This window comes from Coregonus clupeaformis, chromosome 3, assembly GCF_020615455.1.
Source record: "Coregonus clupeaformis isolate EN_2021a chromosome 3, ASM2061545v1, whole genome shotgun sequence".
NCBI lineage: Eukaryota > Metazoa > Chordata > Actinopteri > Salmoniformes > Salmonidae > Coregonus > Coregonus clupeaformis.
The window spans coordinates 7926854-7940528 of record NC_059194.1 but is presented as its reverse complement, the minus strand read 5'-3'; the positions used below and the strand labels follow the sequence as shown (position 1 = coordinate 7940528).

The 13675-nt window shown below is 44.1% G+C and overlaps 1 protein-coding gene across 2 annotated transcripts; it reads left to right on the top strand.

Annotated features, from left to right (window-relative positions):
- The first annotated feature begins 2456 nt into the window (after positions 1–2456).
- On the top strand, positions 2457–13672 carry LOC121541847 (nuclear cap-binding protein subunit 1). 2 transcript variants are annotated; one of them, XM_041851189.1, is made up of 22 exons: positions 2457–2630; positions 5653–5741; positions 5881–5981; positions 6087–6243; positions 6354–6461; positions 7383–7504; positions 7744–7813; positions 8062–8277; positions 8396–8493; positions 8608–8671; positions 8767–8877; positions 9124–9251; positions 9347–9421; positions 9561–9664; positions 10009–10131; positions 10226–10328; positions 10519–10612; positions 11761–11864; positions 12141–12258; positions 12665–12805; positions 12999–13112; positions 13219–13672. In XM_041851189.1, exons 1-22 carry the CDS (start codon positions 2597–2599, stop codon positions 13330–13332), a joined length of 2388 nt encoding a protein of 795 aa, XP_041707123.1. In that variant the 5' UTR covers positions 2457–2596; the 3' UTR covers positions 13333–13672. The 2 variants fall into 2 exon arrangements, with proteins under 2 accessions (XP_041707123.1, XP_041707114.1); XM_041851180.2 differs by having other exon boundaries at positions 12662–12805.
- Positions 13673–13675: the final 3 nt, after the last annotated feature.

Below are 13675 nucleotides of genomic sequence, written 5' to 3'. Positions count from 1 at the left end.
AAGAGTCACCTTTAGACAAAAGAGCCTCCACTTCTTTGTGGAATTCTTCAGGTTCCAGGTGAGTACCTAAGTGGAAAAAACAGAGGCTTAACTCAGGGCCATATTCAACCATTACCAGTTACTGGTTCCATTACGTCAAATAACATATCCAACGCAGACATACACGAGACAAATGTTATATGCCTACCTGCTAGTCTGTAGGAGAGGGCATCAGGGTCCATTCCCATTGGCACTATTTCCTTGTAGACTCAACTCGATGGTCAGAGAAACATTCTGCGCCCCCATCACTGGTCTAAGGAGACATTGAAAACGATAGTGAATGGATCACAGAGAAACATTTGTAAACCTTACCCCAAGCCTTTCTCTGTTGTCAAAGACTACAGCCAAGTCATAGACTGTTCTCTCTGCTACTGCATGGCAAGCGGTAGCAGAGTGCCAAGTCTGGGACCAAAAGGCTCCTGAACAGCTTCTACCCCCAAGCCATAAGAATGCTAAACAGTTAATCTAATGGCTACCCGGACTATTTGCATTGACCCCCTTTTTTTTTTTCCACTGACATTCTTGCACTGGCTCTATGCACACTCACCGGACTCTTCCCACACATACTACACTGACACTCCAACGCACCCAAAACACACACACACGCATATTGACGCCACACACATACCCTCACACAGACACACTCTTCACATACGATGCTACTACTCTGTTTATTATCCGTCCTGATTGCCTAGTCACTTTTACCCCTACCTGCATGTACTTATTACCTCAATTACGTCGTACCCCTGCACATTGACTTGGCACCGATACTCCTTGTATATAGCCTCGTTATTGTTATTTTATTGTATTACTATTTCTTTTTTTGTTAATTTTTCTTACTTTTGAACTCTGCATTGTTGGGAAAGGGCTCACAAGTAAGCATTTCATTGTAAAGTCTACACATGTTTTATTCAGCGCATGTGACAAATCATTTGATTTGATGTTGTTGTTTCTACCTTAAAGTCTTATTTTTCCATTATCTTAAAGATGGGATGGGAGCACATTGCCTTGATGTACAAGTCCGTCGCCACTTTTCTGCCTCTAACTATACCATTGATCCCCTCTGTTGCCACCCTCACCTGTAGAAATGGTATGATAACTGAATGAAGTACTGAATTATAAAAATGAAAATCATCATATTTTTATAAGCCAGGATTCTGTCATTCCATTACCTTGCCAGTTAACTGGAGTTGAGGTGAGGTTCTTCTGCCAAGCACAGATGAGCTGTGGATCTGCCAGCGGACAGTAGCAGTAGAGCAGAAGAACCTCACCTGGGCCACTTTACAGATGAAAAGAAACAGAGCATGAGAAGGTATTAATTTCGGAGTACTATAAGATCCACTGTAATGATTCAACACTGAAAGATCCCACGAGTAAGCCCTACTTGTGTAGTTGGCCATCGGTGATGTGACTGGTGTCAGGTATCCAGGAGAAAATGTCAACTGGCTCTTTCTCTGTTGATTGTTGTTGTGAAGCGGCTTCTTTCTCAATCTGGCTCAGTAAAATCTCTAATGTGGACTGGGTAAGCTTCTGAATGTCAGTGTCATGATTCCTTGCCACAGGTTTGTGGATAGAAGGAGGTTCCTTAAAGGTCTGGCCACAGCAATACCAAACTGTTGTTGGAGACTCTGCCTCATGACATAATGCTATTTTGGATGCCACGAATGTACCAAATGTCTGCAAGATAAGAGATGTTTTCATTATGACATAGCTACTAAGAAAAGAAACGATAGCTAGCGTTACGTTTGTTACACTAACCCTCCTCTTACAGAATGAGTAGTACCTTCGTAAAGTTGCAGAAAGTTGGGGTTTCTCTTGTTTAAAAACATGGGGTGCAATGGTGTCAACATCTATGTTAATTAACTCATCACAAGCCATAACATCGGTTGTCATGTCAATGGTGTGCTAAAACAAGAAACTAGCCAGCTATACTTTTCCTAGACTGAAAATATATGTTCTAGTTTGCTAGCGAACGTTAGCCAGACTACTTAGTGGATAGCTAGCCACACCATTTTACTTTAATTATGTCAGGAATTAAAACATTTAACGAAGCAAAACAGATTGCCATAGAAACCCAGTTTACCTTCCATTAAAACCAACATAAATTTCGCTGAAAAGTAACAGTTGCTAGCTAGCTAGGCCACACCAGTGATGAGGAACAAAACACAAGAATGTAGGAAGACAAATGAAGTATATTGAGTAGAACGTCATTGGATATAGTCTCAAATATTTTGTTATCTTTTTTAAGAGCAACGGGGATGGCAGGTAGGATTTAGTTTCTCCGTCTCTGGCCCACACTCCAGTACAGTAGTCGGCGGTAATGCACCATAACGATGGATGCCAACCGCCGATAAACCCCACCGAAGAAGAAGGAGACAAACGAAGTGCACAACCAAGTACTTCCGGTTAACCTCCGCTCCGGATATGCCTCACTTGAATCTGACCACTATTGAAAAGCTCTAAACTTGATAACTCATCTTCTTATCTCTAAAAGTACTGTTACCATATTCAAAAAGAAGCAGCATACAGTTAATAATCCAACGGTGTCAATAATAAAATGTCGAGAAGACGGCACAGTGACGGAGATGATGGTAAGTGGTCGTTAGCTAGCTAATTCGAGGCTAAAGTAGTTAGCTAACGTTCGCTGAAGCCAGCGTGAGTTGATGCTGCTCGGTCTGACTGTAGTCAATGTGCAGCATGCTAAGTTAGCCAAATAGTTAGCTAGTTACCTTGTGTACTAGCTAAATCTCCATAGTCAGTTCAATTAGCTAACGTAAGGAGTTATTTGACTATCGGTTCATACATCAATGTGAAACACCAAACCAGGTATTTTGCAAGTCATTGGCAGTTTTCCAACACCCCATGATTAACTAGCCTGATGGGTTAACATAGCCTTGCCGGTTAGCTAGAAATTGGCTAACTAGTTAGCTACCTAGCTACCCGTCGTTCATCGTATGCAGCAAAATCACAGCCATATACTACCAGTGGCAAGTGGTAGTGTAGCGGTTAAGCTTGTTGGGCTAATAACCGAAAGGTCGCTGGTTCGAATCCCCGAGTTGCCTAGGTGAAACATCGGTCGATGTGCCCTTGAGCAACACCCTTAACCTGATCCCTGGCCGTGACCCCACTCTTCGAGGGTGTCTCAGGGGGAGTGGGATATGCAAAAAAAAACACATTTACAATTTGAAATGGGACAAATGTAAGCCCCCACCTAATTTATTATTGTTATTATTATATATTTGTCCTACAAATAATTGATCTATTGTGTTGTTGTTAACCACTGTAACCTTAAAGCGCTAGTCAGTAGTTGAAACAATAAGAGTTTCCCCCGCCCCTGTTTCGATCAAACGCCCCTGTTTCGATCAAACGCTGAGAGATGGGGCTGGAGAAATGTAACCACTCTCAAATTCATAGACATAGCTAAGGATGCAAGGACCATCCATGATATCAGCATTTTAGTTTGTTTACATTTAGTTTGTTTACAAACATTGGAGTAAAACAAGCTTGTATTTTGGGTTCTGATGGGTTATGACAGTTGAACTAAGCTCATGAGGCATTTATAAGTTATATTCGTCAAGAATGAATGGGTACGTATCATTAATTTATAAGTCCACAAATGGATGTAGCAACTGCAGATTGCCCCTTTTAACTACATGTTATTTTGGGGCACATTTCAGACCCTGGGGGTGCCGGCAACCAGTGATGTCAAAAAGTTGCCTCGCTAGCAGGCTTGTAGCCTCTGCCATTTACCCCACAATGGATCTGCAAAATAATTATTTGTGAAATTAACTAGTAGCCAGGGGGAACGGCATGTGGTCCGGGAGCTTGCTAGGAACGGGTGACGGTGGATGTGGTTGGAAGAGCGCGCTTGTTTGAAATGGGAAAGCGTCGCGGTATCTTGATAAAGAAGAACATCAAGACGAAGCAGCTGCTTTACAAGTGGGATGCGCTGTTGAGGGCGACATCCCGAGGGGTTCGTGCTGATTGTATGGAGATTGTGACAGCCAGTTAAATGGCGTCCCTTGAGAAGGCAAGAACAAGATGTATGTCAGGAGAAGTGCAGTATTATCATAAGGAGACGTAGACTTGGAATACGGAGGACGAATTGAGGGAAAAAGAGAGGCAGAGGAGGTCTAAGAGAGAGAGGGAGGAAGAGGGTGAGCTTGAGTCGGTTAAAAATGGTGGGGGAAAAGGAGATGGTTTGTTAAAGAAGAATGGTAGAAAGTGTAAGCAGTGAGCTGAAGACAGGAGGAGAAATGGAAGTGAATGAGGGCGAAGTATTGGAGGTGGTAGGTGTGGTAAAGTTCTCGGAGCCCGAGGCTTGCACCGAGGGTCAGGATAAAGATGAGTCTGTGACAGTAGAAGTGAAGTCTTTGGAAAAAGTGGACCCTTGCCTTTTGGCTGATCCATTTGTGGTTTCAGGGTGGGTGAAAACAGAGTTGGGTGCTGTGGAATCGGGGAGGGTAACCAGAAGTGGTCTTGTGATAATTATTTGTGTTTCTGCTGGTTAGAGGGAGCAGGCGCTCCGCATTATACGAATGGGGGCAAGAGATGTGAATTGTTTTGCTCTCAAGAAAAGGGTGCCATTGAAAGGAGTGATTACTGGGGTAGCGGTAAATGTGAAAGCTGACCAACTGAAGGGGAAGATTCCCGGTGTTTGTGATGCTCGTCGTTTGGTGCGACGCAGACAGGGTGGCGTGACTGGTGAAACAGAAGAGTCATTGTCTGTTCTTTTGAGTTATCCTGTACAAGCTTTTGTGCCGAATACATTACGTTGTTACAGGTGTCAAGCTTATGGGCATGTGGCAGCAGTGTGTAGGGGGGAGGTTCCTAGGTGTGAGAAGTGTGCAGAAGGGCATGAGACATTGGGGAAAGTGCTGTATGTATTAATTGTAGGGGTGCCCATGGGGCTGGGGATCAGAAATGTCCAGTGCGAGAGAAGCAGGTTGAGGTTTCCAGTTAGAGTAGTGCAGAAGTTGTTCAATGCTGAGGCAGTGAAGAAAGTAGAGGAATATGGGTCAAGGGGGAGGGATCCTGAGAGGAGTGGTGTGAGTAGTAGATCTGTACCAGTACAGAGGGATAAACCAACAAGTGATATGTTTCAGTAAGATTTGATTTTTATCAACTGTACTGCAGGGATGGAACGTAAGTCGCAGAAAATTGAGGTTGTGGTGGCAGCTGCAGAGAGGTATTTGGGTGTGCGAGACTTGACATCAGAAGAGTTACAGGGTGTGTTAAGTGGTGGCGTCCCATCCTTTCGTTAGCCTGAAGTAGGACTAAATAGATTTAAATAGTGGAGTATGGTGTTTTTTATTTTTGTGAGATTAGTGTTAGATGGTAGGGTATTATTTGTAATTTTAAAAATGTAAGCAAAGTATAAGGGAGTTATACTCCAGTGTAGTAGGTGGCGGTAATGCAACATTTATTGGATGTCAACTGCCGTTAAACCTCATAGAAGAAGAACTAGTAGCCAGTTACACTACTGTAGGATAATGTTTTTAAACAGAGAAGAATTTCCTCTATCAGTGAGTTAGCACAAAATATTCAATTGAAGGAAGGATTCATCTCAGGCAATCTCTTCCATCTCACCATCATGTATCCATCTCATTCTAGGTGGCCAGTCTCACAAAAGAAGGAGAACGTCTGAGCCAGTTGAGATTGAGGATCGCCTGGAATCACTAATATGTCGAGTGGGAGAAAAGGTAATAGGGCTTTGCAGTAAGTGTGGGTATGTTTTCTGGATGATACCCATGTGTGCATTTTGTCACTATACTGTTTGTCTGATTTGAGCCCTGAAATCAGCAGATGCTGTTTTCCAATAATTTCTTCATTCATTTGCAGAGTACCTCTTCCCTGGAAAGTAACTTGGAAGGTCTCGCAGGTGTATTGGAAGCGGACCTCCCCAATTACAAAAACAAAATCCTGCGCATCTTGTGTGCTGTGTAAGCTATTCCAAGTTATTCTAATGCATTTTAAACACTTTTAGTGCAGTCGTAGGTACAGTACAAAAAGGTTCCATGTTATAATTGTGTGTCTTGTTTTGACAGGGCTCGACTTCTACCCGAGAAACTGACTGTTTACACAACACTAGTGGGCCTTCTCAATGCCAGGAACTACAACTTTGGCGGGGAGTTTGTGGAGGCCATGATCAGACAACTCAAAGAGACCTTGAAGGCCAACCTGTACACCGAAGCTCTTTACCTGGTAAGTGTTTGGTGCGATGAAATAATTGGTTCACCAGGCAAATTTAGCAAGGGTCTCTCAAAACAATTACAGATGCATTACAATAATGTTTGACACACTTTTCTCTCCAGGTGCGCTTCCTCTGTGACCTGGTGAACTGCCACGTGATCGCTGCCCCCTCCATGGTGGCCATGTTTGAGAACTTTGTTAGCGTCACTCAGGAGGAGGATGTGCCACAGGTTACATGTTATTGATATATTTTAAACTCATGAATTGTATGCAAGTACGCTCTGTGGCCAGTTTATTAGGTACGGCCATCTACTACTGGGTCGTACGCCCTTTTGCCTCCACAACAGCTGGGGCATTTAAACATAGCTCAGTTGGTATCAAGGGATCTAATGTGTGCCAGGAAAACATTCCCCATACCATTACACCACCACCACCAGCCTGTACCGTTTACACTAGGCAGGATGGGACCATGAACTCCTGCTGCTTATGCCAAATGCTGAGACTGCCATCAGCATGACGCAACAGGAACCGGGATTCGTCGGAGCAGGCGATGTTTTATCCACTCCTCAATTGTCTAGTGTTGGTGATCGTGTGCCCACTGGAGCCGCTTCTTCTTGTTTTTAGCTGATAGGAGTGGAACACAGTGTGATCGTCGTCTGCAATAGCCCATCCGTGACAAGGACCGACAAGTTGTGCGCTCTGAGATGCCTTTCTGAACACCACTGTTTTACTGCAGCTTTTAGCTTGCACGATTCTTGCCATTCAACGAGCTGTGTTCACCCACAGGGCTGCCGCTGACTGGATGTTTTTTGTTTGTCGCACCATTCTCGGTAAACCCTAGACACTGTTGTGTTTGAAAAGCCCAGGAGGCTGGCTGTATCTGAGATACTGGAACCGGCGCACCTGGCACAGACGATCATACCATGCTCAAAGTCACTTAGGTTACTCATTTTGCCCATTCTAAAGTTCATTTGAACAGTAACTGGATGCCTCTATGCATGCTTCATATAGCAAGCCACGGCCATGTGACACACTGTCTGTAGGAGCGAACCATTTCGTGAACGGGGTGGTGTACCTAATAATCTGGCCACTGAGTAGATATACAGTTTAGTTTGACTATTGGTGCATTTTGACTGTTTCTCTCTTTCCAGGTGCGTTCCGACTGGTTTGTCTATGCTGTACTCTCCAGTCTCCCCTGGGTTGGGAAGGAGCTTTATGAGAAGAAGGACGCGGAGATGGACCGGCTCCTAAACCAGATTGACGGTTATCTCAAGTACACTTTCTTTCTGTCTTCTACTATAGTTTGGTATTTACATATCTTTACATTTTTGTCATTTAGCAGATGCTCTTATCCAGAGAAACTTACAGTAGTGTCTTTCTGGCTCTTTTGTTGAGGAACTGTGCATGACGTAATGCAATTTAAATTCATGCGTATTTTGAGGGAGACGACTTTGTCAACTGCATTCAATAGTGGTGAGACGCTCATGGTGACACCGATCTATTGTTTTTCAGGAGGCGACTGAAGACTCATGTCCCCATGCTTCAGGTTTGGACGGCAGAGAAGCCACACCCACAAGAGGAGGTAAGTTGTTTTTATTTATTGTGTTTTTATTTGTATTTGTCTGACCAAGTATTGATTCAGTGTTATTTTAAGATCCTATTCTGGATTTTCTATTTCTTACCTTTGATATTGAACACTGCATTGTTGAGGAAGAGCTTGTAAGTAAGCATTCTATCCCGTGCAAGAGACAAATACACTTTGATTTGAAGTAGGAGATACCAGTTTTGAGAAGTGTTATATTCATTCACCACCTCCTCTCTCTCCCTCAGTATCTGGACTGTCTGTTCGCTCAGATCCAGAAGCTGAAGAAGGACCGCTGGCAGGAGCGCCACATCCTGCGGCCATACATCGCCTTTGACAGCGTGCTGTGCGAGGCCCTGCAGCACAACCTGCCACCCTTCACCCCGCCCGCCCACATGCCCGACTGCCAGTACCCCATGCCCCGCGTCATCTTCCGCATGTTCGACTACACCGATGCCCCCGAGGTACCGTGTAGCACTCCCTCTCTCAGACCAGTCAGAATACAGAGAAAGAGGAACGTTTGGGAATAGGGTTGCCATTTGGAATGCTCTGACTAGCCTTTCTCCCTCTCCCTGACCACAGGGTCCTGTCATGCCAGGCAGCCATTCTGTGGAGAGGTTTGTGATTGAGGATAACCTTCACAACATCATCAAGTCCCACTGGAAAGAAAGGAAGACCTGGTGAGCTGTTGTACATTCTAATGGACTTGTTTATGTGTCCTCTTTTTGTGAGAGTGAGTTTCTGAATTTCTGACTTGTGATTGAGCAAATGTGACTAAACACTTCTTATATCAGTGCTGCACAGTTGCTAAGCTATCCAGGGAAAAACAAGATCCCGCTCAACTATCACATTGTGGAGGTAAGCCCATTACGACTTCATATCAATGAGTTTTATCAATAGGGGAACAGGACCTTAGTTAACACTTCCATTCCGCTTCGTCTTTCTTCTGCCAGGTGATCTTTGGAGAGCTCTTCCAGCTGCCCTGTCCCCCCCACATCGACGTCATGTACACCACGCTGCTCATCGAGCTCTGCAAGCTGCAGCCAGGCTCCCTGCCCCAAGTTGTATCCTTCACCCCACTACTGGGACACAATGTTTGACTACTTCAGAAATTCATTTTTCTTCTATGCAAAACATTTGAGTACGGGGAAACTAAGGTACACAAAATACCATGGGAAAATACAGAAATACGTTTTTCAGAGATCCTACTTTTTTAGATCAAAAACCATAATAGGTTTTTTATCAGGCTTGGATACTTGTTTTACATCACATCAATAGTGAGAGTTAACCCCTTAACAGCCTCCTCCCAGTTGGCCCAAGCCACAGAGATGATGTACGTGAGGCTGGACACCATGAACACTACTTGCATAGACCGACTCCTCAACTGGTTCTCCCACCATCTGAGCAACTTTCAGTTCCGATGGAGCTGGGACGACTGGTAAGATCAGCTGTCTTCCTCAACTGAATTATTTGATGTAGTTGAAATCACTCCTTATTATGGCAACGCTTATCTGTTCACATTCATCTCCAAAGGGTGGACTGTTTGGCGCTGGATGCAGACAAGCCCAAGCCCAAGTTTGTCAAGGAGGTTCTGGAGAAATGCATGAGGTATTTCCATTCAGATCCACTACTCCTGTGTTGCACCCAGCTTGTTTTAGATCATACATAGGGAGGGATAGGTATAGAGATGGCTCTCCTTAGTCTGTCTCTAGAAAGTGACCAATGAGCTTCTGCTCTTCACCTCCAGGCTCTCTTATCATCAGCGGATAGTGGACATCGTCCCTCCCACTTTCTCAGCCCTCATCCCAGCTGACCCCATCTTCTTTTACAAATACCAAGATGAGGCCAACAGTAAGTACACCGCCTCTCCAAGGGTTTATTTATTCATGCATTTATTTCTGTAAGATGCTGTCTCTGTTGGTTCATCATAGCCTGGGGACTAAGACGACTCAAATGTGCTCGTCTTTTTTGAGCCTGGTTTATAGAAAAGTATTGGTCTGCCATTTGGTTTCCTGTTGTATTGTAGAAGTGGTGCCTTTTGAATGTCAACCTCGAAGCCCCAGGGGTATCACTGCACATTAGTGTTGTTATCCCAGTGAACTAAATACGGTGTGCACATTCTTCTTTTTCTGTTGAACTCTTTGACGTAAGCACCATCAGAAATACAACATGAATACACCACTGCCTTTGTCCAGGTGCGCTGCCAGGCTATGCCGTGGCCATAGCGGTGGGCAACGCCATCAAGAACCGGGCCTCCAACGAGGAGATCCTCACCGTGCTCAAAGACGTGCCAAACCCCAACCAGGAAGATGACGACGGTCAGTTAGCCCCCTAACACACTCCTCTTCCGTGTTCCTATAGGGATATGTTCTACTACTTCTTCTCACTCACTCCTCCTTTGTCTGTTTCCAGATGAGGGCGAGGGCTTCAACCCCCTGAAGATAGAGGTGTTCCTGCAGACCCTCCTCCATCTGGCTGCCAAGTCCTTCAGCCACTCCTTCAGTGCCCTGGCCAAGTGAGTGTGCCTGTTGTTCCAACCCACACCCTCCCTTCCTGTGCCCTCCTCTGTTGTGTGCCACAGAAAAGGGTGGCATTGTTCAGTCTTGAGGCTTAGTGTAGCATTGCTATGATACCAGGCAGTTGAATGAACACACGTGTTGTGTCTGTGTGTACAACACCTAAAGTGTCCTGTTTCTATCTCCCAGGTTCCATGAGATCCTGAAGGCCCTGACGGACTGTGACGAGGGCAAGCTGCATATCCTCCGGGTGGTCTACGAGGTCTGGAGGAACCACCCACAGGTTAGACCCACCTCATCCACCTACACTAAAACACTCGTTTCCACAGAGTTATAAGAAAGATGTTTCTTTTTTACAACCAAATCTCGATTTTTGATGTAAATGGAATGTTATTGAAGAGTCCAGACACCTTTTTGGGGATTTCACTTTTTAGAGAAACTTACCCCTAACAGCAAATAACTTCCTCATCCTCGTTGTGTAGTATGGGGGCCATGAAAAAACATGAACAAAGTCTCCAATAAATAATAAACACCTCAAATACGTCATTTTAGAAATGTCAAAGCTCTCAGTATAGTGATGCAGGTCTTTAGATGTTGTACACATGAAATTGTGTCATTCCAAACTTTATCCGCAACGTTATATTCCATTTTGTTGCGGCTCGAGCAATGTCTCTCCGTCCATTTTACAGGTAACTGCCAAAATAAAGGAAACACTTGAGTAAATGAGGGATACAATGTATATTGAAGCATGGGGTGCTTCCACACAGGAAGTTCCAGACACTTGTAGAAGGCGCATTGAAGTTGTTCTGGCTCGTGGTGGCCCAATGCCCTATTAAGTCACCATGTTGTTGTTTCCTTTATTTTGGCATTTACCTGTAGCAGCAGGCTACATGGAAAATGGAACTGCTCGAGATTGCTCGAGTCGCGCAAAAGGGAATATAACATTGAGGATAAAGTTGGGAATGACACAATTTCATGTGTACAATACAATACAACATCTAAAGACCTGCACCACTATACTGAGAGCTTTGCCCTTTTCTAAAATGACGTTTTTGGGGAGGTTTAAGTTTTTTCAGGGCCCCCATACTAAACAATGAGGACGAGGAAGTGATTTGCTGTTTGGGGTAAGTTTCTCTAAAACGTTAACGTCACAAAACATACCATTTACATCAAAAATAACTCAGTTGGTAGAGCATGGCGCTTGCAACGCCAGGGTTGTGGGTTCGTTTCCCACGGGGGGCCGGTATGAAAATGTATGCACTCACTAACTGTAATTCGCTCTGGATAAGAGCGTCTGCTAAATGACTAAAATGTAAAAAACAACTTCTCCTTTAATATAATGTTGTGAATTGTGCCGTGACCATAGGTTGAATGGAGAAAGGTGAGAGTCTGTGGTGTAACTCAGTGTGGTCGACCTGTCTGTCTGTGCAGATGGTCTCTGTGCTGGTGGACAAGTTGATCCGTACACAGATTGTGGACTGTGCAGCCGTAGCCAACTGGCTCTTCTCCCCTAACATGGCTCATGAGTTTACCAGGTAGGCCTTAAACCCTCTGCATGTGCACGTGCTCACGTTTGCTGTGTCTTCCCTTGCTGTAAATTAAATAATGCGGATATCTCGATCAAGTATGAAGTATGTATGCACTCACTAACTGTAAGTCGCTCTGGATAAGAGCGTCTGCTAAATGACTAAAATGTCAAATGAAAATGTAAGTAAAGTTTTCAGTTATCCTAATACAGTATGACATTTTTTTGTACTGTTTTGAAATGAATTAACTCATGGATAATCCATGCGTGGCCTTGTGGCTGGCAGGTTTTACGTGTGGGAGATTCTGCACTCCACCATCCGTAAGATGAACAAACACGTCCAGAAGATTCAGAAAGAGCTGGAGGAGGCCAAGGATAAGCTGGAGAGGCAACAGCATAAGAAGGTAAGCAGCAGCAGGGTGTCCTAGCAACCACTGCTGTAAGCAGAGCCTCTTATAAAATCTTTAAAGCCAAGAATTAACCGACAATATTGCTCTGAATATTGTACTGATTGTGCCAGTAGTTTTTTTTACCCAAGGTTTGCACAAAGCAGAATGTTCCCTTCTTGATTATGTAGTGACCTTTTAGATAGTGCCCTAGTTTTGCTGTCTAAACCCAACTAATTGAATTTGGACTTGAATGGACATACTGTCCCTTTCAAACATATTAAAACATTTTTATTAGTACATGTCAGCGCTATTACCATATTAAAGGCTATTACCATATTAAAGGAACTAGAGGAGCCAAACATACAAAAAACAAGCAAATAGGACTCTCTCTCATGTCTCTCTCTCCCTCATCTCTCAGCAGAAGGACAGTGGAGACGAGGAAGACATGGAGAAGAACAGTGAGGATGAGGATGGTCAGCTGGAGGAGCAGATCGAGCGTCTGCAGGAGAAGGTGGAGTCGGCCCAGAGTGAGCAGAAGAACCTCTTCCTGGTCATCTTCCAGGTACGGGTCTGGATGGACAATAAAGCTTTGTGAATTTGAATAGATTATGTCAGCAACATGGTTGCCTGTATTGTTCTCAACTGTTCAGCCCTTTCAGTGATGACATTCTGTATGATTACAGACCAATTTCAACCTTTAAATTCTACCATTCTTTTTTTCTCTAACTTCTATTCCCTCTCTTCTGTCCCCGTAGCGCTTCATCATGATGCTGACGGAGCACCTGGTGCGCTGCGAGACAGGCAGTGTGGACTTCAGCACGCCCTGGTACAAGAACTGCATCGAGAGGCTGCAGCAAATCTTCCTCATGGTAGCAGCTACTCCTTCTTCAGTCTGTCATGAGTCCTGTCAATTCTATTCCATGTAATTCAAGTTCAATTGATGTTAATTTAGTTATTTGTGTTTTCCTTCTGCAGCACCATGTGACAATCCACCAGTACATGGGGACCCTGGAGAACCTGCTATTCACCGCCGAGCTCGACCACCACATCCTAGCTGTGTACCAGCAGTTCTGTGCCCTTCAGCTCTGAACCATACTTTACATACACAACACGCCATACTACACACACAGACAGCTCTTGCATCAAGATTTCCTCATTAGACCTTTTTGTTATTTCGACTTTGTGTAGTGAGTGCCGTTCAAGGTATTAACTGTAAAATACCATACTTTTTAAGTAGTAACTTTGACAGATGTTGCAATCTGTCTTTTGGGTCCTTCGCCATTTTTTATTTTTTTCCTCCATTTTGTTGTTCATTTTTACCACATATTACTCCTATTCCTATAGAGTACCACCGTATGAGTCATAATACCCATAAAACCTGTCTACTTTGATGCTAGTTAGCATTTTCAAATCTGAGCGTAAATAGAGCCGA